Raw genomic sequence first — 21,765 nt, 5'->3', positions numbered from 1 at the left:
TGGATAATGGAGTAGAATTTCTGTGTTGTAGGGTATGTATATGTTTAACCTTAGTGGTTAATGCTAAATAGTTTTCCAAAGTGATTGTACCAATTTACACTTCCACTATCAGTATATGAGGTCTCATTGCTGACCTCACCAACATTTAGTATTGTTAATCTTTTCAATTTTAGCTGTTCTGATGAGTGGGTAGTGGTATCTTATTGTTTTAATTTGCATTTCACTAATCACTAAGAAAATTGAGTACCTTCTCTTTAAAGTACTATTTTTCACTTATCATCAGAGATGCTAATGTAAACTGTAACATTTAATGCTAACCAAGGCTGGAAAGAGTCTTTAGGATGTTCATATATTGCTAAGAGAGTATAAATTGGTACAGCCTCTCTGGAAATTAGCTTAAGAAACTGTATTTAAAGCCTGAAATTGGTTTATAATTCAGACCAAATAATTTTATTTTTAAAAATCTGATTATCGTAGGTACAGTTCTAGTGTTATGCATGATGATTATCAATTGCAACATTATTTAAATAGTAGTGAAAATTGCATAGTAAAAAGTTGGAAGCCATCTATATATCCTAAAGTGAAACAATCATTGAGTAACCTTTAGTGGAACTATTGTACAACATCGTACGTGTATCAAAAGTGATTGTTTACAAAGAATTTTTAGCAACATGGTGAAGTGCTTATGATGTAATTTTTAGTGAGAAGTAGTAAAATAAAATACTTTAAATATAGCATGATCTTAACTGTGCAGGGAAAAAGATTGAAATAAAATATGCCAAAGTGTTAGTAGTAGTTGCCTCCGTATTGTAAGATTGTAGATTGCCACTCCTACCTTTAAAAAAATGTCTTGAGATGAAATTCATATTACATAAAATTCATCATTTTAACTATATTTTAAAGTGAACAGCTCAGTGGTTTTCAGTATAGTCACAATGCTGTATAACCATCAGTATCTTATTCTGTCACCCCAAGTCTAATCTAACAGTAACATCACCCCAAAAAGAAACTGTACTTTCAGATTTCCCCTTTCCCCCAACCCTTGGCAGCCACTAATCTACTTTCTGTCTCTCCGGATTTGCCTATTCTGGACATTTCATATAAATGGAATCATACATGTGTAACCTTTTTCATCTTCCTTTGTTCACTTAGCATAGAGTTTTTGAGATTCATCCATGTTGTAGCATGTGTCAGTACTTCATTCCTTTTCATGGCTGAATGGCATTTCCTTCTGTGGATGTGCCGCGTTTTGTTTGTCCATTCATCATTTGGTGGACATTTGGGTTGTATCTACTTTTTGGTTATTATGAATAATGCTGCTATGAACATTTGTTATGAGTTTTTATGTGAACACATGTTTTTATTTTTGGGTATATACTTGAGAATGGAATTGCTGCGTTATATGTTAACTCAGTGTTTAACTTTTCGAGGAACTGCCAAACTGTTTTCCACAGTGGCTGTACCATTTTACATTCCTACCACTCTCTTCCCTTTTTAAAAATTATTTTTCATCTTTCTGAATTTCTTACGAGTGTATATTATTTGTATTTAATTATTAAAAACAATTTTGGAAATCTTGTCATTTGTGACAACATGGATGGACATTTAGGGCATTATGCTAAGTGAAATAAGTTAAATAGAGAAAGATGAATACCATATGAACTCACTTATATGTGGAATCTAAGAGGAAGAAAAAAAGAGTTAATAGATACAGAGAACAGATTGGTAGTTGCCGGAGGGGTGGTGGGTGAAATGGGTGAAGGGGATCAAAAGGTATAAACTTTCAGTTATAAAATAAAGAAGTGATGGGATGTAAGGTGCAGCATGGTGACTATAGTTAATAATACTTTATATTTGAAAGTTGCTAAGAGAGTAGGTCTTAAAAGTTCTCATCACAAGAAAAAAATTTGTAACTATTTAAAATGAATAGTCCATTTTTTTCTCTTCATCCCCGTTTTTTCATCCCCGTTGTTGGTACCCATTTGAATATGTTTGTTAGATGTCTTTGGATATCTCTTTATTGACTGTTGCTTTGTATCTGTGAGTATTTGATAGATATACATAAATAGTACTGTGCTCTAGTGCCTTGTTTCTGACTGCTGACTGTATTCTCTGTAGGCAGGTACCAGAGCTTGCTTACTCATTTCCCTAGTGGTAGCTGGCTGTTTGCTTCTGATTCACTACTACAGAGAATATTGCAATGAGTATCCTAGTTACATGTCTTTCACTAAACCTGTACATGATTTTTTCTGGGGTTTATTCCCAGAACTGAAATTTCTGCGCCTAGGGAAAATGCATACAGTTTCACCAAATATTGCCAGATTGCTTTTCAGAAAAGTTGCCTCATTTTACCTTCTTACCAGTAATACGTGAGGGTGTCCTTTCCCTATATCCCTACCAACTTTTGGTATTACCTATCTTTCTAATTTTTGCCAATTAATGGACATAAAGTAGATCTCATTATTGTTTTAATTTGTATTTTTCTGATTATTAGTGAAGTGGGGCATCTTCATAAATTTCCTTACCATTTGGGTTTTTTCTTCTATGAACTGTCTGTTTATAGCTTTGCCCATTTGTCTTCTGGATTCTGTATATTTTTTGTTAGTTTTCTTATTCTTTTTATAATAATGAATATTAATGGATTGTGTTTGGCTTTCTTACTGTAAATGCTACTATAGTTACTTTTATTTTCGTGTTAAAAGGGAGAAGAGCTGTAGAAATACAAAGTCATAATAAAGTTAATTTTTGTTTTTAGTCCAGATGTCAGAGCATTTCTTCAAATGGACAGTCCAAAGCATCAGTCAGATCCATCTGAAGATGAGGATGAAAGAAGTACTCAGAAGGTAGTAAGAGGAATTGTATTTTTTAACAGAAAAAAATACCATTCCCCAAAGATGAAATTATTGGCAACTCTAGGACAACGTTACTTAAAATGAAGTAATTTCATCCATTATAGATTTTCTACTGTGTAGAATACATAGAAACAAATGCATATCCCTCTTACTGATTACTCTTTCTTATAAATTTATAGAATGAGTTCTTTGTATAATAAAAAGTAATACATGTCAGTTAAATCAAGTTTTGAAAATAGTAAGAAGTATAACCCGTATTATCACCAACTAGACCTAGTAATTTTTAACATTTTAGTGATTTTCTTTCTAATCTTCTTTTAATATATAGGAATTTTTTTAATTATCTAATTTTGGTTATATAGTATATACAGTTTTGTATTCTGCTCTCTTCACTTTACATCTTATCTTTTGATCATTACATACCTTCACCATCACCATCCTGCTTGAAACTATTGTTTGAATTTTGGCCAGCAGGAAAGGCCTTTCAATCCTTTGAAAGGATTACATACCTCTTTCTCTGTGTTGTCAGGTTTTTAATACACAGAGCGATCAATACACGTGTGCCAGTTGACATCAACTAACTTTTGTTGCTGAGCTATAGACACATAATCAGTATGCATTCTGAATAAAGAATAAGATATTTTTATTTTTTTAAATTATTTGTGAAACAGTTAAATAAATATGACAAGCTTGTGCCTTATTCTGAAAATATTTTCAACATTTACTTTAGAAAGTTACCTGTGATAGCTAAATTACAGTAGTTTGACTCAAAGGATTATTAAGTAGCAATTACAATTATAAATGTTATATAAATGTAGTACCTTTATAATTCAAAATTGATTGTAACTCTTGTTAAATACATAAATGAAAATCAGAGGTGTTGGGTTGAAGTACCTTTTTGTCTTGATAATGTCTTTTAATTTTGTCGTAGTTCTCTTTTTGTGAATTAAAAGATAATATCGTGAGTTGGAACATTACTGTTTCACAGGTAGAATCTTCATTTGGAAAATAGACATATTCTTTTTTTGAGACTACTGGAAACTAGTGAGTTTCTTTATCTAATGCCCCAAGGGGATTCTCAGTTAAGAGAACAGATTTAACTTTTTCATCTGTGACACAGTTGTTCCTAGTACAATGTAAAATTTTATTTTTATTTTATATCTGTGTAACTGGTCAAAAGAGAAACAACAAGCTGGGAAAACATTTGTAACAAATAAGGCATAAGAAGGAATACATCTGTGTAAAAAGCTCATACAGTGGGTTTCTGAAAATAATGATATTTAAGACCCCAGTAGATAAAAGGAAAAGGACATGAAGAAATACTCTTAGTAAACAAGTATGTGGGAGATTGTTCAGCCTTGATGCCAACAGCAATAGCAAATGAAATTTTTATTTATTTATTTTTTATTTTATTTTATTTTTTTGAGGAAGATTAGCCTTGAGCTAGCATCTGCTGCCAATCCTCCACTTTATTGCTGAGGAAGACTGGCCCTGATCTAACATCCATGCCCATCTTCCTCTACTTTGTATGTGGGACGCCTGCCACAGCATGGCTTGTCAAGAGGTGCCATATCCGCACCTGGGATCCGAACCGGCAAACCCCAGGCCACCAAAGCGGAACGTGCACACTTATCTGCTGAGCCCCTGGGCCAGCCCCAGCAAATGAAATTTTTAAATGGGAGATTTTTTTTTCCTCTACCAAGTTAACAAAAATGTAAAGTAAATAAAATACTGTGGGACTGATAAGGGTAAGTCAGGTACAGTGGGCACCCTTGGGCATTAGTAATGTCGTCATAACTGTATGCACCTCTATTGGAAAGCAATTTGGCAATATGTATCAAACATGAAAATATTCATGTCACTTAGGAGTTGATACAAATGAAATAATCCTTCATATGGAAGGAAACAAAGGTGTTCATTTTAGTATGATTTATAATGAAAAATTAAAGTCAGCTTAAATATTCATCAAATAGCATTTATCCCTAAATAATGTGCATTTAAAAAATATTTTTGAAGATGATAATATTTTAAGTTTTGACATACTATTAAATAACGGTGTAAAATTTTATAGGCAGGTTCATACAATGTGATTACAGTCAGTTTTTAGAAGTTATGGAAAGACTATGAAATTAAATATTTAAAAAATCATGTGTTAGTAAGGTTATGGATTTTTAAAAACGTCTTCTTCCTGATACTTTCCATATTTTATAACTAAGAGTATATATTTTTAATTTAAAAAAGATGAAACTATTCAAAAAACGTTTTAAAGAATAAAATCTATGTAACCATGGTTTTCCATGTTTTGTTTGCTAATCCTTCTTGAGAGTATGCAAGTTTAGGTCATTTAAAGAATGTCTTGCCTTGCTATAGGAGACAGCTGGGTTTTTCAAGAAAGAACCAGACTGAGATTCCTGGGTTCTGGCTCCTGTTCTGCCACTGTTTATTTTAGATCTATTTTTTTTTTTTTTTTTTGCTGAGAAAAATTTACCTTAGGCTAACATCTGTTGCCAGTGTTCCTCTCTTTTTCTTCCTCCCTTCTCCAAAGCCCAGGACCTAGCTGTATATTCTAATTGTAAGTCCTTCTAGTTCTTCTATGTGAGCCACCGCCACAGCATGGCTACTGACAGGAGTGATGCGGTTCTGCACCTGGGAACTGAACCCAGGCTGCCGAAGCCCAGAGCGCCAAACTTTAACCACTAGGCCCTCAGAGCTGGCTCCTAATTTTTTCTTTTCTTTTTATATACATAAAATCTGAAACTTGAACTAGGATCTCTTACAGTTTTTAAAATACTGATAAAAAGAATCTCTTCAAAAAAGAGAAAGCCATGCTTCATCTTACAGTTGTACCTATTTATTAAGGACTTCTAAGTGGATAACTAAATGAATTTAATAGTCAGAAAATATCTTAGAGGCATCTGGATCCCCTTGTTTATAGAGAGAAAACTAGAAACCAAGAGAAGTTTAGAAACCTACCCTCTTGATTAGTGTTCATTCTGTTAAGATCTTATTCTTCACCCTCAATTTAGTGATTAGATGTAATCTTTAAAAATAGTAGCCAGAGGAAAGTGTTATCTAATTATATATCCCAGTAATTTTCAATATTATTTCAGAAATGTGCTCCATTAGGAAAATCATTGCCAAATAATAAAATCTTACTACTTATTAATGTTATTTAGGGGACAAATTGTTCTTGTTTAATCTTATTTAGTTCACTTCCCTCCTCTATATAAGAAAAGTTCATTGAGTAGGAAAGTGATCCAGTTCTCTGCACATTGATTAAAAGAATAAGTGTATTGAAATTACAGCTTAGTTTGGAGTACGTTATCAGATTCTATAGAACACAAAATATTTAAACATAATCACTATATATGTAAGCCAAATCGTTATGCCATACACCTTAAACTTATCTAGTGCTGTATGTCAATTATATCTCAATTAAACTGGGGGGCAAGGATTACTCCCTGTTAAAATTATGCCACAACAGGGCAAATCTCATTTAATGAAGAGAGTATGAATACATTTTTTTTGTCTTGTGCTAAACTCCTATGGCTCCTTATATTTCTGTCTTCTGGGGATTGAAAATGAAGATTTTTCATGTAAAGTTATCAGTAGTAAATAAATTTGATTTGTAACTAAAAAGTTGTTGGCAGTGTCTCATAAGAAATTTATTATTATACTTCAGGACTTTTGTTCTTTATTTTTAAAAATAGCTGGTATTCTGGAGATGGTCTATAATTTTCAAATGAATTTAAGTGGATATATATGTGACACATCTCTAGTAAGAAATCATTTAGATAAAATTTGCTGGTTCTGATTAACTTAAAGAGAAATTTTTAAACGCTTATTTCATATCGCTAGGTTATATAAAATATAATTATATAAGGTTCTAGTAAAAGTAAGCACATTTGAGACATGTATAACTGATTTAATTCTCTGTGTAAAGAATTTCAAAGTGAATTTATGTGAAGCAGAATTCATTTACACTGGCTTTTGTGAAAGTGCTCACTCTCACGGGATCTTGAGATCAATCTTTTAGGATTTTGAGTTAAATTTCGAGCTAATTATTACTGAACTAGAATCTTTTATTAGTCAGATTGCTTTATGGCATACTAGGTGATTTGCTTCTCAATTAATAGCAGGGATTAAATTTACCATGATAACTGTTGCAAAGAGAAAAGCCTATCTAAAATTTTGATGCTACACAGCGGTGGACTTAGAAATAAAAGCACTCTTGGTTGTATGTATTCACTTTAGAGGTAAGTTTACCTCTAGCAGCTTAAAACTTTCAATCCAGCATTTGCAGTCTTTATCATCATCATATTATCATTTCCTATCTTTAATAAGCTATAATTTCAAAATTTGAAAAACAAATGCCACTTTTAACCATTTTTTAAATGTAAAAATGATTCCTCTTAAATTTTGTTTTCAATACCCACGTCTTCCTAGGAGCTTGCCACAGTTTGCTTCATTCCTTTGCCAACTTTGAGCTTGATTTGTGCCTTAGCTTTTTCCTTAAAACTGCTCTTGAAACTTATCATAAAAATGATTGTTTATGTTGATTACATATGTTTCCTGAAAAGTCTATACATTTTTTAAGAATTAGGACTTCAGACTTCTTTAACATGGCAATACATCAAATATCTGTGGTACATTATGTATATTTTATTTGAAAAACATTCATTGACTGATAACCTTTGAAGCTCCAATAAAAATGTTACTGTTTTTTTTCTCATCCCAACAGTTACACTCTACCTCACAGAACATCAATCTGGGACCATCTGGAAATCCTCAGTAGGTTTAATTTGTTTCAAACAGTCCTTTAACTAAATTTTAGGAAAATCTTTTTTGTGAATATGCAGATAAACATAATTAGACCAGTTTAACTGGAAGCCTGTGAAATACAACCATAGTTGCAGTGAATGCAGTACTGTCCTATGCTTGCCTGCTTTACTACTCTAGCTTTGCTTTGCCCTGGTAGAGCTCTGAGAAGTTTTTAATCCACAGACTGTTGATTGGGTTTTGCTATTTTGCCTTTGTCCCTTCTCTGGGATGTGTGTGTATGTGTGTGCATGTGTGTGTGTGTGTAAAATCACTGGACCATATTTCCCTGATAACTGTAAGTCCTGGGAGGTCCTCTGACAAAGGAGGCCTCATCTCAGCAGGCCTCATTGATGTTCTCCTGGTGCTCAGTGTCGTTGGGCAACCCTAGTTGTTAGCCATCTTGTTCCACAGAAGTCATTATGGACATTAACTTATTAATGACTATTAAATTTTCGTTATCCAGTTCCTCCCATAGTCCCATATTTATTTGACCCCGGGTGAAAAACATTTTGAGGAACACTGGGAGTGGCAAATACAGACTTCATCTTGAGTGTCAACTCCAGCAATTCATGGGAAGTGCATGCCTAGAACACTGAATACAAAGAAGAATTCCAAGACCACGTCTTGCCTCAGTTTGAGGAGTGCCAACAGATTAGTGATGTGCCATGGTTAGAGGAGGACTGTAGTGTTGCCCTCCTTACTTTTAATTATCCTTGCAGCCTTACTGGATTAATTCTAAAGTATTTTATCTTTTATCCCAGGACACTATGCTTCCCTCACCGTTTTGGTCCACTTAAAGAGTGAGTATAGACAGATAAATGGCCCAAGGATTGGGTCCTGGGACACTTCAGCATTATAGTGAGGTCAAGGAGGAACCAGAAAAGGAGACTACAGAAAGAGTAGTTAGTAAGATAGGAGGAAAACTCGGAATGTGGTGTCACAAAATCAGGTGAAGGAAGTGTCTGGAGGAGGGAGTAATTAACTCAGTGTCGCTGACAGGGCAAGTAAGGTGAAGACTGAGAATTGACCACTGTATTTGATAAGTCATTGATGACCTTCATGAGCAGGTTCAATGAGGTGATGGGTACAAAGACGCTGATAGGAAGGAGTTCAAGAGAGAAAGGGTTTAGGAAAAGGTTCGAAGAGAGGACAGCAGGTATAGACAATGAGTTCAGACAACTTACTTGAGGAGTTTCGCTGCAAAGGAAAGCAAAGAAGTGGGCTGGTAACTGGAAGAGAAGGTTTGGTTTTGAGCATTCTTTTCTGTCATCATAGCTTTGAGTTGGTCAGGCAGCACAAAAGCAGAAATTTGCTTTCAGTTTAGGAATCATTAGCTAAATTGGGGCCTTGGGTCTGGCTTCAGTTAGTGTTTTTGAGAGATTTGCTTGTTTTTTCACTATTACATTTGTTTAAAAAATTATTTTGGTATCTCAGCATACCATTAGAGAATAAAATAGCTAGTCCAAAGAGCAGGTTCTTGAAGAAGAAAAATATTTAACTTTAGTTAAGTATTTATCTCCCTAATCTTTACCTGTTATTATTTAACCTAGACTTGGTGTTGCTCTTATGTCTGAACTGGTTATTTCTTTCAATAATGAATTGAAGGACATTTAAAATCTGAATGGAGTCATTCCCCTCTCCCTATTGCAAGCTAGAAATTGAGACTGTGCTGAAGGAAACAGCTCTTCTGGATGCTTAAGCGCTACTTTCTGCTGCCCTATGCTTTTGCCTACATACGGCCAATGCTGTTTTTACCTGCTAGGTTAATACAAATAAAATGACAATCTTAGTATTCCCTCTGGCTTCTCTGCTCCTGGCTTTCCTACATTACCGCCTGTGAGAATAAGCAGGGAGATCTTTTATCTGTAATGTACGATAAGTGATACATATGCAAAACACTGTGTTGACTTTTCTTGATCATAAATTTTTCTTAGTGACTTTACTAGGTGTTCTAATTAGTAACTTCCTTTTCAGAAGAATTACCAGACTAGATAGTTCTCGTAATATATCACTAATTTATGTAGTTATTTAGTTTCCTCATTAACAGCCTTGGTGAGGTTTGTGGTATTATAATAAAATTGGTTTAGATAGAAGCTACATTAAGTTCAAAACGATAGAAATATATATGCCCTTTTCTCCCAACTGGGCTATTACTGAAGTCCCCCTTAAAGAGAACTTAGCAAGGTTTAAACAAAGTTATAAAATGTCTTATCTAATCAGAAAGTAGATATTATTACTATTTGTTATTACCTATATTATATTAAAGATGAGATGAGATATAGTGTGAAAGCTGGAGTCATCATACTGAAGTGTTTGTACCCAACATTTACTTATTAAAGAGTGAGGTGCTAAGAAATGTTTAAAAGTTAACATCTTTCCAATTTCTAGGAAGCTGATTGTTGTCATTGTTCATTTATTTCAGTGCTAAACCAACGGACTTTGACTTCTTAAAAGTTATTGGAAAAGGCAGCTTTGGCAAGGTAAGAGTGTTTTTGTTTTCTCATTCGATAAGTAAGTACTTCAGGAATGCATGCTTTATATATAGAAGGCCACAGAGCTTGTTGGTATGCAGGAGTCGGAGTTAAGAAGCTTTCCTACCTTCAGAGTACTGACAGAATAATTAGGGAGATAAGGCATCTACTCAAATTCTAACATGAATTCGTTTGTTTGACAAGTATTCCATGAGACTTCCTATGTGCCAAGTGTCATTCTGGGCCTTGGTTAGATAATATTGAACAAAACTGACATGGATACTACCTTTGTGATGCTTCCAGTGTTGTGGGGGAAATAGTCAGTTAGAAGTATGCAGTCAGATAAATAATTGCAAATAGTAATGGAACTGTGAAAGAAACAAAGAATAGAGTGAAGTGACAGAGGACAATAGACAGTGGGAGAAAAATCCCTTCTTAGCTAAGTTGGTCAAGGATGGCTTCTTCGAAGAGGTGCTATTTAAGCTGAAGCCAGAAAGACAAAGATGGGCAGCCGTGTAAACAGCAGTTGGGGAAAGAAAGGGCTGTGTAGAGACCCTGCTTCTGATACAGTGAATGTCAGAGAAATCACATAACTTGACAATGTAGCTGTACCAAGGAAGTCAGAAGTGTCATAGATGGAGTAATCAGAAAAATCAAATATATTTGTGTGTGTTTTTTTTTTTTTTTTTTAAAGATTTTGTTTTTTCCTTTTTCTCCCCAAAGCCCCCTGGTACATAGTTGTGTATTCTTCGTTGTGGGTTCTTCCAGTTGTGGCATGTGGGACGCTGCCTCAGTGTGGTCTGATGAGCAGTGCCATGTCCGCGCCCAGGATTCGAACTAACGAAACACTGGGCCGCCTGCAGCGGAGCTCGCGAACTTAACCACTCGGCCACGGGGCCAGCCCCTAATATATTTGTGTTTTTTGCATTATACTTCTGTTTGTAATAAAAATAAATATATATGTGTTTAATTATAGTTTGCTATATTCGTAGCTTTCGGTATCTCTAGTTTGTTTTCTGAGTTCCCTAGATTCTAGAAACTATGACCATGCAATTAAACCCATGTGTGTTTATTAACTCAGCAAATATATATATTGACCACCTGCTACATGCTGGGCTATAGAAAGTTCAAAATGGGCCCTGCTGTCAGAATGCTCATAGTCTGTTGGGATGTTAGAGATAATCTGTCATTAAAAACAAAAAGCATTATCTTTTGGAAACTTCTTGTTTAGCTAGATTCTACCAGGAATTGGTTCTTGCATATAATATAAGATAGAGGGTCACAGTTCATTTTTTTTCCCTGTGGGTACCCAACTGATCCCACAAAATTTATTGAAAAGACTATTCTTTCCCCACTGATCTGCAGAGTAACCTTCATCATATATCCAGTGTCCGTATATGCGTGGATCTGCTTCCAGATTTTATGTTTTATAAATCTTTTTCTAGATTTTATGTTTTTCATTAATCTATTTGTCTAACCTTGCACCAATACCACAATGTCTTGAGAAATGTAGCTTGATGTCCAACAAAATAAGTCCTCCCTCCTTGTTCTTCTTCAAGAGGCTATTCTTTGCATATTTATATAAATTTTAGAATTAGCTTGTCAATTTCCACAAGATTTTGTTGGATTTTGATTGAGATTGCATTGAATCTGTAGATAAATTGAGGAGAATTATCTTTACATTATTGAGTCTTCCAATCCTTGACCATGGTATTATATCTCTTTGTTAATTTTGTTCATCTTTAATTTTTCTCAATAATGTTTTATATTGTTCATTTAGAATTTTTACACATCTTAAATTTATTCCTATGTGTTTTGTTTTCTATGCTGTTGAAAACTGGTGTTAATTATTGAAGTTGAATATATGCATTACCTGTAGTACGCTGGTTCTACTCCTACCTAATAAATATCCAACAGAAACACATGCACGTACACACTAGGAAAGGCATGTGCCAGAATGTTCATAGCATCCTTATTCATAAACAGTCTAAATGTCTGTCAACAAAAGAGTGGGTTAAATTGTGTAATGCAGTATTCTGCACAGCAGTAAAAATATGAAAACTGTAGTATGTGCCACAACATGAATGTGTGTTACATAATTTAGAGTGAAAGAAGTCAGACAGAGACAACTTTATCTATGTGATTCTAATTGCATAAAATTCAAAAAAAGGCAGAACTTACCTGTATAATTGCAAGTTGAGATAGTGGTTACCTCTGAGGAAGATGGGGATGAGTAGTTTCTGGAATAGGGCAAAAGGGGGGCCTTAGGCTACTGACAGTGTTTTATTTTTTTGACCTGGATAGTGGTAACATAATGTGTTCATTATGTAACTTACTGAGCTGTGATGATTTCTGAGTTATTCTATATTTATGTTATATTTAATAAAATTTAAAAATCTTGCAAAATGGTTAGAAACCAATCAAGTGCAATAAAACAAAGAAAAGCAGGACACAAAAAGAAGGAAAAGCAAACAAATGCAAATTCACAATGTATTTGAAAAATAAAAAAATATGTATGTAAACTAGGGGCCGGCCCTGTGGCCGAGTGGTTAAGTTTTCGCACTCCGCTTCAGTGGCCCATGACTTCGCCGGTTCGGATCCTGGGTGCAGACATGGCACCGCTCATCAAGCCATGCTGAGGTGGCGTCCCACATGGCACAACTAGAAGGACCCACAACTAAAAATATACAACTATGTACCGGGGGGCTTTGGGGAGAACAAGGAAAAATAAAATCTTTAGGAAAGTATGTATGTAAACTAAAATAAATAATGGCACTCTAACATTTATTCTAAACCCTTCTCCAGTAAGTGGTTCTGGTTCCACTTTCCATTTGTTTCTTGACCGTCTATCTGCCTGTTCTCCAAATCTACCAATCTACTGGAAAAAAATGCCTGCTTGGAGGAAATCAGGACCTCCTAATTGCCACGTTCTCTGAATTATTTTCTCAGAATGTACTTGGAGACGAACCAATCAAAATAGAGAAGGAAATGTCAGGCAGGTGGGAGGTGTTGAGAAAAGGAAGAATATAAGAAAGAAAGAATGTTCAACAGAGTCAAATATTGTAGAGAACAAAAGAATGGGAAATGAGAAAAATTCCAACAGTTGAACACAGGATATTTTCACCCTGAAGATGTTTTGACTCTATCTTTATGAATAACAAACAGTTTTCTAATAGACTTTATATTTTAGAATAGTTTTAGATTTACAGAAAAATTGAGTAAAGAGAAAATACAGAAAGTTCATAGAATTCCCAAACCATCCCTACTCCACACACAGTTTGCCCTGTTATTAACATATTACGTTAGTATGGTTCCCATTGATTAGTTAGTATTGTTCCCATTGATAAACCAATATTGATATATTATTATTCACTAAAGTCCATTGTTTACTTAGATTTCCTTAGTTTTTATCTAATGTCCTTTTTCTGCTCCAAGATGTCATCCACAATAGCACATTACATTTAGTACATTTAGTTGTCATGTCTCTTTAAGCTCCTCTTAGCTGTGACAGTTTCTCATACTTGCCTTGTTTTTGAAGACCTTGATGGTTTTGAGAAGTACTGGTTAGGTACATTGTAAGTTGTCCCTCTATTGGAATTTGATGTTTTTCTCATGATTAGACGGGGGTTATAGGTTTTGGTGAGGAAGACCACAGAGGTACTGTTAAGTAAGGCCAACAGTGTCGTTAGTTGCTGTGTCAGATCGTCTCAAAAGGCTTTGGAATGTATCATTTAATAGTTAGACAACTTGTGGAGTATCTTAAATGTCTTAAAATTATTTGCAAAACCTTGAAGGTGTTTGCCTTTTGCTGGAGCCAGATCCTTGGAAGTACGTGCAACCCAGCCCATTATAGAAACTTAGCTGTGCATGGTGCTTCTTCCTCTGAACTCTTCTGAATTTGAAACCTATAAGGGAAACCTAAATGCTAAGACAAAAATGCATTTTGATCACCTAAAAACCATTTCCTTCTCCTTTTTTAATGTGGCTATGAAGTTTATAGCTTCAGTATTTTCTAAGGACACTCTTTAGGACTCAGGGCTGGCGCACGCGCACACATACATGCACAAAGTTCTCAGGCAGTATAGATTTTGGCACTTAAATTTAGTAAAAATCTCAAACATCAGGACATTCAGCAGCAAATAAATGGTGCCTGGCTATTCAAATGATCAACATTCTTTTTTGTTTTATTAAAACATTTAAGGAATAAGCCAGATAGAGAAAGACAATCTCTGTCTGACTCCACTCATAAGGGGAAGATGAACACGTGGACAAAGAGAACAGATTAGTGGTTACGGGGGGGCTGGGGGGTGGCACGAAGGGTGGAGTGGTGTACCTACATGACTGACAAACAATAATGTACAACTGAAATTTCACAAGCTTGTAAACTAGCATAACCTCAATAAAAAATAAAATAAAGAAAAAATAAATTTAAAAAATTAAAAAAAACATTTAAGGAAAAGAGGAATTATAGAAATAAATTCAGTAGTTTTCAGTTTTCAAAACAAAGACATCTTATTATCTGGGTTTCTCGTGGATGTTCTTTTTACAAAATTTAAGTATTGATTTAATGACAAGTGAGTTATTCCTATCAAAATATTGAAATTTCTAACAGTATGCACAATCTTTAACTGCAACAGGTTCTTCTTGCTAAACGGAAATTGGATGGAAAATTTTATGCTGTCAAAGTATTACAGAAAAAAGTAGTTCTCAACAGAAAAGAGGTAAAATAAAATAGCTTTGTTTCTCCTAAACCCGTTTTCTTAGTTAACAGGATTGTTTTCTGGTGTATAATGCAAGTTAATCCTTTACCTTTTTTTTTTTTTTTTACAGCAAAAACATATTATGGCTGAACGTAATGTGCTCTTGAAAAATGTGAAACATCCGTTTTTGGTTGGATTACATTATTCTTTCCAAACAACTGAAAAGCTTTATTTTGTTCTGGATTTTGTTAATGGAGGGGAGGTAAGTTTTATTAGTTTTCTAACATTGATAATGTTTAGAAAAAATAGAATAAAGTCAAAGTTTTTCTTTCCTTGTAAGTTTTGGAAGGACAGTCCAGCATCAACAGCTATTTGTTGAGTAGCAGTATTTCAGGTGCTGGCTGCTAAGCACAATACAGGATGTGGAGAAGTGGGATGCAAAGCTCTTCTCTTAAACAGCTTATGGTGTAGGTGGAAAGGTTCACAAATGAACCCTGGTATGAAACTACAGCTGTCATGGGTAGTTTTGTCACTGAGCAATATAGCAAGAATAATATACTGAAACATGAGAATAAAACAAGATTTGTAACTTAGATCATTATCATTTCAATAGTGGCAGATAAATATTACTCTGGCCTGTCATTTTCTAAAACGTGCAAACTATTAATCAGATGAGGTGATCCTCTAATAAAGGGTTCTGTGGTGAAGTCAGTTTGGAAAATGTTTCGTTTTGTATCCCCTTGGTGATTAACAGTGTGTTTCTTGGTGATTCACAGTACGTTTCAGCATGTTAAAGACTTTGAGAAGTTCTGCCTTAAACAAAGCCAGGAGTTCTTAAAGGAAATTTCTTTTACCATACAGTCCCCTTTTTTTCATTTGAACCAAATCTATTAATAATATTCCCTAAAACTCTGAATCAGAGGGATGTTGAAATACATTGTGAGAAATGCTGCTATTATGATGATAATTACAGTGATAGCTAACATCTGTCAAGTATACTTATGTGCCCAACACTCTGGCTCTTTGTAGGTGTTATTTTATCTTCCTTTTATATAAGGCAAACAAACTGAGACACAGAGAAAGGGTAACTTGCTCAAGTCGTGTGGTTAGTAAGTGTTGGAACCTGGAATGGAACTCAGGCAGTCTGATTCCAGGAGCTGGGCAGCTGCCCACCCCATGTCCCTCTGCTTCTCAGTCCTCACCTTTCTGATTTGTTTGGTCTCTCACCTGTGAATATCTAAAAATTATTTTAACTGATAAATATTGTCATATCCTTACAAAGAGATCTTCCATCCCCTAATCCCAGAGCAGAGGGAAAGGAAAAGAAGCTTACTGTAGCACACTTAACTATAGAATGAAGGAGCTAAAAGAAATCAATTTCTATTCTGCAAACCTGAAAGACGACCAGATATACCTAGGTTATTTGAGGGGAAGGTCGTATGAAGAATCATTATTCAACCCCCTACATCTAGGACAAAAATGCCTTAAGGCTCCTCAGTGTAAAAGCAAGATTATGAATCACTCAGGCACCCTGATTCAGGGATGTTAGATGACCCCACATTGTTCCCACCTTGAAGGTCGTCATTTTATTTTGTGTGTGTGTGAGTGCTAACATATAGTGAGAATTTATTGAAGGCCTGCCAATTTGTAATTGTTTTACATGCATTATTTCAGTTAAGAGTTGTGATGACAACTCTTTAAGTTAAATACTCTTATGCCCATTTTATAGATAAGGAAACTAAGGCTCAGAGAGGTTAAGTCACTTTGTGACGTTAAGAAAGTATCAGGCCCTGGATTTAACCCAGACATCCCGAATGCAAAGCCCATTCTTAAGTACCACCCCATGTGTTTATTGAAATGTCATGGAGGACATCTAACTGCAGATGATGGGCTCCTTCACGTTTCCTGCTTTATCTGAGCTTTCTTCATGCTGTTTTAGGACTTTGCTTCTGAGCCCTTTTTACACAGTGACTGCTCATAAACTGAGCGGCAAAGGTGTAAAGAGGCGGGCTTGACTTTTGGCTAAGATAGTGGAAAAAAAGAAAATGTAATAAAGTGTTGGAGTGGTTGGATGAGGCGTTGAATGGGGCAATAGATAGAAGAGGAATAGATGAGGAAGAAGGACAGAAAGAGAGGCAGGAGGAGAATTTCATCATGTGCTGCTTCTTGTTATTATTACTATTGTTTCTCCCCAGTGTTCACACTTACATCTTGACCTTGAAATGGTATTTATCTTTGTATTACTACTTCAGATGTGTTTTGGAGCCAGGTAGAGTATAAACAAATAAGTGTTATGATACTGGGCATATAAGCAAGCCCTTTTGAGCCTCAACTTCCTCATTAATTTCCTACCTCAGAATAGTTGTATGGATTAAATGATACAAGCATATAAAGTCCTTAGCTTAGTGCCTTTGGTTTAGTAAGCACTCACTGTTAGTTATTATTAGTGACATGGTCAGATTTTAATTTGGGGTAGTTTTCTTTAGTCGTATTATGTTGGGACAGATGTGATCAGGAGATCAATAAACAGAATATCACGGTAGTGTAGACTTCAAATAATAAAAGCAGTGGTAGGAGTAAAAAAGAGGGAGTATTCCAGAAATAATTAAAAGATAAAAACAGAAGAATTGATTCATGGTTGGATGCAGGGGCTGAGGATAAAGGAGCAGTACAGGGGAACCCCAGGTCTGTCCCCATTTATCTGCTCTGTCCGAGTCTGTTATAACTCATCTTCACCATCACCTTGCAGAAGAGGTTAAGAAATTTTTTTGGGCAATCTTTGAAAATCAGAGGAATTAAATGAATTGCACATAAAAAGGGAAGAACCAGGATTTGAACCTAAGTCCGATCAGCTTTAAAACCTGACTCTTTCCCCTGTACTTTGTTGCCGCCTGTGGCTTAGGGGGCTGGCTAGAAAGTGATATTACAGGAGAGAAGACAGCAGCAGTTAAGTGGGTAAGAGAAGACCTCGTTTAGCCAAGTTGAATTTGTTGGCTTGTGAAATATTCAAGAAAGAGCAGCAGGCATCAGGTCTTTGCAGGAGAGGCTCCAAGCAGAGGTCTGGGCTGGGGTTGTCCACATGAGAGACGTCAACATAAGGTGGTGGTTAAAATCCTTGGAATGGATTAGGTTACCTGGGCAGAGTATTCAGAGAAAGAATAACAGTGGGGAAACTGAGGACAGAAACCCTGTTATCCCTGCAGCATAAGGGGCCAGAAAGGAGCAGAGATGGAACTCTCCAAGGTTGAAGGAAACACAAGGAGATATTATTGTCTTAGAAGCCAAGGTCCCTAAAGCAAGGACCTACAGCAGACTTCACCCAGGCAGGTCAGGCAGGTAAGAAATAAGAATTAGGAAGTGTAAGAAATGAACTGGAGAGGCCAGCTGCCACTCAGCTCCAGCTAGTTGCTACCACAGTGAAATTTAGGCCTCATGGTGCAGAGCTTCCCTTTTTTCCTTTTCTTTCATAGGAATCCCAAACTATAAATTTAAAAAAAATTCCCAGTTCTTAAAAGTTACCAATTAATTTAGATTTTTCTAAAAATAGTGTTTGGCTCAAACAGCTTATATCTGTGGGTTGTCTTTGGTCTGCCAGGCACTAGTTTCCAATCAATGAATAGTGGGTTTTTTCCCAAATGAAGGAACAGTCAAAAAAGGTCCAGTAAGATAATGACTGGCAGTGTCAAGATCATTGGTCTTCATCAATAAAGCTTTTCCAGAGCATTTGCCTGGACTGGTGAGGACACTGTCACCTTGAGGGTTGAGGAGTAATGGAAGATGAGTAAGTTAACATGAGTACACACAGACACCTGGTTGAAGGGAGAGAAGGATTGCTAGGTGGGGGACACAGACAAGGGAGAGTTACAGTTCTGTGCTTTGGCACATTTTTATCTCACGTTCAAAGTAACAACAAATCCTATTTTTGTGTTTATAGAATATATTTGTTTCACTTTCTGTGTGAATGATCTTAATGTGCATTTTTTTTTCTCCATTTTACAGCTGTTTTTTCACTTACAAAGAGAACGGTCCTTTCCTGAACAAAGAGCTAGGTTTTATGCTGCTGAAATTGCCAGTGCATTGGGTTACTTGCACTCCATCAAAATAGTGTACAGGTAAATTTTTAAAACATTACTTGCAAATTTGTCTTTTTATTATTTCAGCTGATACTCAGTTTTGCTTTTTTTTTCCTTTTGATTTGATAGAGACTTGAAACCAGAAAATATTCTTTTGGATTCAGTAGTAAGTAGTGTGTTTTAAAAATCTACTAGTTCTCCATTTTTGTTGTTGTTATGCTTAGTGGAAAAAAGTCAGCCTCAAAGACTCCAAACTGTGTGATTCCATTTGTATGGCATTCTCGAAGTGACAGAACCATAGAGATGGATAATGAGATGGAGAACAGATCAGTGGTTACAAGGGGACAGGGACTGAGGGAATAGGGGGGTGCTAAGATAAAGGGACAGCATGAGGGAGTTCCTTTGTTCCTGTGGGATGATGAACACTTCTCTGTCTTGACTGTGGTGGTAGTTACATGAATCTGCATGTTTCTATTGCATAGAACTGCACATACGTATACAAGGACAAATGCATGCATGTAAAAAATAGTGAAAACTTAATAGGGTTGGCAGTCTAGTTAACAGTGTTGTATCAGTGTTAGTTTCCTGATTTTGATATTGTACTACAGATTATCACATGTCAGCATTGGGGGAAGCTGGGTGAGGGGTATGTGGAACTCTATGTACTGTTTTTGCAATTTCTTGTGGGTCTATAATTATTTCAAAATAGAATGGTTTTAAAAATTATCAATTTATGTCCATGCATTGTTTTATCCTATGCCCCTATCTTTGTCAGGGACATGTTGTCTTAACAGATTTTGGGCTTTGTAAAGAAGGAATTGCTATTTCTGACACCACAACAACATTTTGTGGGACACCAGAGGTAAGAAATATGTCTTATTTATCATTCATATAATCATGTATAAAATGCAAAAATGAATCACAAATTGCATACACAAAATTTGAAATCAGAAAAGTTGAATAAAAATTGTTTCAGCTTCAAGGCAGCTAAAATATCTGTTAATTATTCTTTCTGAACATTTAAAGTTTATTGATAGTTATTTTTAACTGAGTATGAGATGCCACAGATAACCCAGCAAAGATAAGCTATGCTTATTTGTTTTTAATGTTAAAAGTTTGCCTTAGGGCCTGTCCTGGTGGCACGGCAGTTGAGTTCACACGTTCTGCTTCTTGGCGGCCCGGGGTTCACCAGTTCGGATCCCTGGTGCGGACATGGCACTGCTTGGCGAAAGCTATGCTGTGGTAGGCGTCCCACATAGAAAGTAGAGGAAGATGGGCATGGATGTTAGCTCAGGGCCAGTCTTCCTCAGCAAAAAGAGGAGGATTGGCAGTAGTTAGCTCAGGGCTAATCTTCCTCAAAAACAAACAAAAAAATTACCTTAGACTACTTTAAGCATTTGATTATATTTCTAATCCTTTAAAACAAAAATCACAAAATCAGTGATGAAAATGTCCTAAAATTAATTGTGGTAATATTTGTACAACTCTGTGACTGTATTAACAGCCATTTAATTGTACACTTTAAATGGATAAATTGCATGCTATGTGAATATTGTAATAAAACTATTCTTTTAAAAATATAAGTTAAAGCATATGTGGCAAAATATTAACATTGCCTATATTTAGGTGGAAGATTTATTGTTTTCCATTTTACTTTTCTATTTTTCTGAGTGGCTAAAAAAATATTTTAGAATAAAATTGTGTTTATTTAACAAGAAAATAAAGTAAGGGATGTAGGGGGAGAAAAATCACAAGTCCGAATTTATTAACCAGAACATCCCATTCTCTAGTCTTGTTAGCTTTCTGTTTGAGACAATGGTAAAATCCTTACAATTTATGTTAAAGCCTTGTTATTCTCACTTCACACACACACACGTGTTTAGTTTAATAATTTTAAACTGTCCTAATTTTAATGTATTTGTAGTAATCTTAGGTGCCAGGTACTATTTCATCATCGTCATGGAGTAATTGCAAATATCATGAAATAGCAATTATTTGCTTGGAAATGTATTTTTTCTTTCTTTCTCTAATCTAACCCTAGCTTTTGTATATGTTTGTAACCTTTCTGTTTTGGTTTGTGTATGAAGAAACATTTTTTATTGAATATATATTGATTTCATAGTTAACAAAATCTTTCTTAAGTCCTGTAGTTTTTAGAAAGGGAATACAAGTTTTTTCGGTCATTTAAATCTAAATGTGATCAGAAATTATTAAACCCTTTTTATTTATTTTGCCATTTTTTGGATCACACATAAAAGCTTAACAAGAACTTATTTCTTATATATATTTCGTATAGGAAGAGGAAATATAGATTTTGGAATCTAAAATTCAAATTCACCTCTTATATGTGTGAAATTTTGTTAAATTTGAATTTTTTACAAATTAAAATATAAATAGCCATCTAAAGGTTATACAACTTTTCTAAATAATGTTAGAGAATTGCTATTGTAATTCTCAAATAATGCAATTCATTCTTTTTTCTTTCACTTTTAAAAAGAAAAAGAATGAATTACAATTGTCACATTAAGAATTCTTTCTTCAAGAGAAACAGTTTTGAATAATGACCAAAATTAATCTTATGAAAGACTTCTCCAAAATACCTGCTTTACCTGCTTAGTATTACAGATTCTCCATTTGCTACCCTCTTCTCTTTGTCTTAACTGCATCACAGTTTCTGGGAGAAATGCTTGAGTATGTTTATTTTGAAAATTATTCTAGTTGATTCTGAAGAGTTCCACTGCCTATAAACCAGGAGCTGGTATAGGATGAAAATACCCGACCGATTGAAAATCTAGATAATATTTTTAGTGTAATAATAACACCTAAAATTTGTTGAATTTCTCAATTA

General features: G+C 35.0%; 1 protein-coding gene across 13 annotated transcripts in view; it reads left to right on the top strand.

Annotated features, from left to right (window-relative positions):
* SGK3 (serum/glucocorticoid regulated kinase family member 3) overlaps positions 1–21,765 on the top strand; it is a 119,511-nt gene that overhangs the window by 85,758 nt on the left and 11,988 nt on the right. For 7 of the 13 annotated variants that reach the window (XM_070631548.1, XM_070631550.1, XM_070631549.1 and 4 more), the window contains 8 exons: positions 2,756–2,843; positions 7,594–7,643; positions 10,096–10,153; positions 14,782–14,865; positions 14,975–15,106; positions 18,844–18,956; positions 19,047–19,083; positions 19,693–19,779. In XM_070631548.1, the coding sequence (XP_070487649.1) occupies positions 2,756–2,843; positions 7,594–7,643; positions 10,096–10,153; positions 14,782–14,865; positions 14,975–15,106; positions 18,844–18,956; positions 19,047–19,083; positions 19,693–19,779 (649 nt within the window). Of the gene's footprint in view, positions 1–2,755; positions 2,844–7,593; positions 7,644–8,434; positions 8,474–10,095; positions 10,154–14,781; positions 14,866–14,974; positions 15,107–18,843; positions 18,957–19,046; positions 19,084–19,692; positions 19,780–21,765 lie in introns of all 13 variants that reach the window. The other 6 variants (XM_070631542.1, XM_070631544.1, XM_070631543.1 and 3 more) reach the window with 1 other exon arrangement.

Source organism: Equus przewalskii, chromosome 8 (assembly GCF_037783145.1).
Source record: "Equus przewalskii isolate Varuska chromosome 8, EquPr2, whole genome shotgun sequence".
In the NCBI taxonomy this organism is placed as follows: Eukaryota; Metazoa; Chordata; class Mammalia; order Perissodactyla; family Equidae; genus Equus; species Equus przewalskii.
This window is presented reverse-complemented; position numbering and strand designations above follow the sequence as displayed.